At 43.0% G+C, this 4,209-nt stretch overlaps 1 protein-coding gene across 1 annotated transcript in view; it reads left to right on the top strand.

The window, feature by feature from the left end:
- Nucleotides 1-485: 485 nt before the first annotated feature.
- The window catches only part of LOC106805697 (atrial natriuretic peptide receptor 1-like), a 31,269-nt gene continuing 27,545 nt past the window's right edge, over nucleotides 486-4,209 (top strand). Inside the window, exons 1-3 of the mRNA XM_014807398.1 lie at nucleotides 486-629; nucleotides 1,952-2,036; nucleotides 2,548-2,662. Of these exons, the coding sequence (XP_014662884.1) occupies nucleotides 2,011-2,036; nucleotides 2,548-2,662 (141 nt within the window). The 5' untranslated portion in view covers nucleotides 486-629; nucleotides 1,952-2,010. The remainder of the gene's footprint in view (nucleotides 630-1,951; nucleotides 2,037-2,547; nucleotides 2,663-4,209) is intronic.

Here is a 4,209-nt window from a genome sequence, read left to right as displayed (position 1 = left end):
CACGATAATATATATATATAGTGTATGACGATGAATTACGACGCCGAATAATGACGATATCAGACGCTGGCGAGCTATACGTAAATCGCGATCGTGATGACATCAGGAGTGTCATAATATAGATGATTATCATAGATAATATAGGTAGATAATAATATATGATTAAAATATAATATATATATATATATATATATATATAATATATATATATATATATTATCAAGAGTACATAATGGGAGAATTAATCTCCTATTATGTACTCTTGATAATATACATATACACTTTAGATATTATTAGCGCTTGACAATATATATTATACTATAATGTAATAATAATGTAGATTATAATAGTCTATATTATGACACTCCTGGTGACATCATGTGGTTGGCCGGCAGGTGTGACAGGTCAGGTTGCAGTCGACGATCAGGGGGACCGCATTGCCGACTACTCCTTGCTCGACATGACAGACCTGGAAGGTGGAACGTTTCACATCGTAGCGAACTATTACGGCGCACGGCAGAAATACGAGCCGGTGCTTGGATCACCTATCCACTGGCCGAACGGAGTTGTTCCGCCCGATGTGCCCCTGTGTGGATTCAAAGGCGACAGTCCGGCATGCTTGCCTAAAGGTTTGCTGTGTTCGCTCGCCACCTCGCGGCACCCCCGGTCTATCAACTTAAAAATAATTTACTGGCACACACAGAAAATGTCCGATTTTACATAACAGGATGTAAGTAGCATGGAATCTGTGTATCTGGTACACTTTCATACACATTACCTCACCAAACGGTGTTGCTGGTACATGCATGCGTACCTTCTCTGCGACTAACAACTCCGCTCAGTGATAATGCATGTGGTGTCTGTACATGTTTACTGGTTCTAAAACAACGTCATCGGTAATGCACATACATATATGCAAGAGCTAATAATACCTATTATTATAGGTATTATTAGCTCTTGATATATGTCATAGAAATTGCAGTGAATGGTTAAATAATAAAACATGTACTATAGCTTGCCGGTCTTTGCACCGAAAGCTGTAATTTCCACTGTGCCGACCTTTTTTTCGCTTCGTCATCGTGGCTGCGTAACGAGCAATTAGTTAGTCTCACCTTCTGTTGTCCCCTAGCTTTTGATGTTATTGCACCGAGGAGCAAAAACAGTGCTGGTAAGTGCACGAGCTGTGTTTTTTGACCAATAATCGTTAGCCATGAAGTGCGTTCTTCTACGCTGCAGAACTTTCACGCACATATGTCGCTTCGTGGACACAGCGACATGTAATCGACAGCTGCTGTCCACACTGCTCTCTTCGCGTCATTTGCGGAGACAATATCGCAGCGGCAGTAAAATTACAGCATACGCTGTCCCTGGATATGACATTACCTATATAGCGTAGAGATTTCAAAATGAGAATTTCTTACCAGATCATATACGATACTAGTACGTTGTAAGATGTTATAGTAGTGCGCTCTGTAGACGTTGTGGTATGTGACGGGAGAAAATCCAGATCATGCGTTATTAAACACAGAAATGTCTCAATTGCGTGGTAGTGGCCGTAACAGTGGCAATAAACTGACAGTATATTGCCGAGGTTGATCTTGGCGTCCGTGTCGCTAGAGTCGATTTCTTGCCCTTACCTACATAAGGAAAATAATACGATGTGTTAACTAATGCAACGTGTAGGCGTCCAGTGCGTGGGAATATATATGATATAGTGATCGTTACGTGGCTCTCCGGCCCTAAGCCCTGTTGCTCTTACAATATTACTACAATGCTTATATTATTACTACAATATTATGCTACAATTAATATGCTACAATTTATGAATTATTACTCTACAATATTACTACAATGCAGTACATATACTTACAAATGCGCGACCGATCACTCAACGAAGATATGAGAATATTTTCATTAATGCACCAACTTCCATGTGCAATTTTCGCTGTAGATTCGTTTCCGGCGTGGGAAGTCATTGGCGGAGCAGGCTTTCTACTGATCACGCTAGCCATGATCATTTCCTTCGTCGTGCACAGGTATAATATAATATAATATATATAATTTCAGAACTAACAAAAGGATCAATATCCTAACGGACCAAAAAAAAAGTATCTATATGGTTTCTAAATGCTAGCCCGTCTGGCTGGCTGGTTGACTGACTGTCTGTCTGTCCGTTCGTCCGCCCGTCCGTCGGTCCGTCCGTCCGTCCGTCCGCCCGTCCGTCCGTCCGTCCGTCCGTCCGTCCGTCCGTCCGTCCGTCCGTCCGTCCGTCCGTCCGTCCGTCCGTCCGTCCGTCCGTCCGTCTGGGTGGCTAGCTGGCCGGCTGGCTTTCTGGCTGCCTATCTGTCTGACTATGACCATCTGTTTATCTGGCAGGATGGATGACCGTCTGCCTGTCTAGCTGTCTGTCTGTCTGGCTATCGGCTCGTCCGTCCTTCCGTCCGTCCGTCCGCCCGACTATCTCTCTTCTTCTCATCATCTCTTCCTAATTATCTCTGCCCTTTTGTCCCCATGTTTACGTTTCTTTGCAATTAATTTCTGCAATAGGAAGTACAAGCTGGAGCAAGAGTTGGCGGACATGTCGTGGAAGGTAGTGTGGGCTGACATAGACTTCAGTAAGCACCGCACACACAGTATGGCCTCAGTCAGCAAGTTGTCTATTGTAAGTATAAGGTAATAGTTCTATACAGTTCGCACTGATTCTCAAACTGAGCCAGTTCTCAAAAGAAGCCTGGAAAATGTAAAATTATTTATTGTATCAGACCAAATATCCAAAGAGTGTGCACGTGTCTATTTCTTCAGTGGTCTTGCTCCTAAACTATGGGGCATCTGTAGCTGTTAGATCCGACTGATTAGTCCAGAATGTCCATACATTTAATTTACTAAAATGGTGAATGAATGACATGAATACACATAAAAAAAACGTTTTTCGTTTTCTTGTTCCTTTTAACAAAATACGAATAACTCCCACGACATCAATGCGAAAGAAAATTATTTTTTCTCGAAGTTCCTTGCAACATGCATATGCATCATATGGCATCGTATTTATCAGTAGACATATTTATGAAGCCCAACAATAATACAACTTTTGCGTTACGATCTTATGAAACTCGAATTAAATAGTCAGTTATTATAGTACAAGTAGTCTCGATCAAAACACATAGGTATGAGGTTTATTGCGCTGGTAATACAGATTTAGCGCAATGATTCGGCCGTAGTATCAACATGAAGTCTATCGGCAATATGTAATCTCTGATATATGGCACTTGTGTTAAAATTCGACGTATATTGCGAGCGATATTTAATAGCCTACAGACGGGCGCGCACACAAATTACACACACGCGTACACTCGCACACACACACACGCGCGCGCGCGCACGCACACGCACGCACGGACGCACGCACGCACGCACGCACGCACGCACGCACGCACGCACGCATACACACACGCACAATAACAACAATATATATATACTAGCGGGATACCCGGCGTTGCCCGCGGAAATCAGTGGCGTTACTCAGTTGGTGACCGATTGGTTGAAAGGAAAATATCCAAAAAAATCTAACTATCTATCTATCCATGCACTCATCCATGCATCCATCCATACATCCCATTCCATGCCATCCCATCCCATCCCATCGCACCGCATCCCATCCCATCCCATCCCATCCCATCCCATATCCCATTCCATCCCATCCCATCTCATCGCATCCCATGCGATCCCATGACATCCCATGCCATGCCATGCCATGCCATGCCATGCTATGCCATGCCATCCCATGCCATCCCATCCCATCCCACCCCATCCCATTCCATGCCATCCCATCCCATCGCATCCCATCCCATCCCATCCCATCCCATCCCATCCCATCCCATGCCATCCCATGCCATCCCATGCCATGCCATGCCATCCCATCCCATCCCGTGGCATCGCATGCCATCTCATCCAATCCCATCCCATCCCATCCCATCCCATCCCAAACAGTAAAAAATAATAAGAAATCAAAAGATAAAAGACATTAAAAATAAAAAATAAAAATGAAAAAGTGAGAAATTACAAATAATACATACTAAAAAGGTAGGTTAAGGGAAAAAAAGCAAAAAATGGGAAAAATAAGTTTAGCCATCTGTTGATGAATAGAATTTTTATCAATTTTTAACTTTTTAACTTTTTTTAAATTTTTGTTTCAGCCAGAACCACCTCCCA

The sequence above is a fragment of the Priapulus caudatus genome, unplaced genomic scaffold, assembly GCF_000485595.1.
Source record: "Priapulus caudatus unplaced genomic scaffold, Priapulus_caudatus-5.0.1 Scaffold124, whole genome shotgun sequence".
Lineage (NCBI taxonomy): Eukaryota > Metazoa > Priapulida > Priapulimorpha > Priapulimorphida > Priapulidae > Priapulus > Priapulus caudatus.
This window is presented reverse-complemented; position numbering and strand designations above follow the sequence as displayed.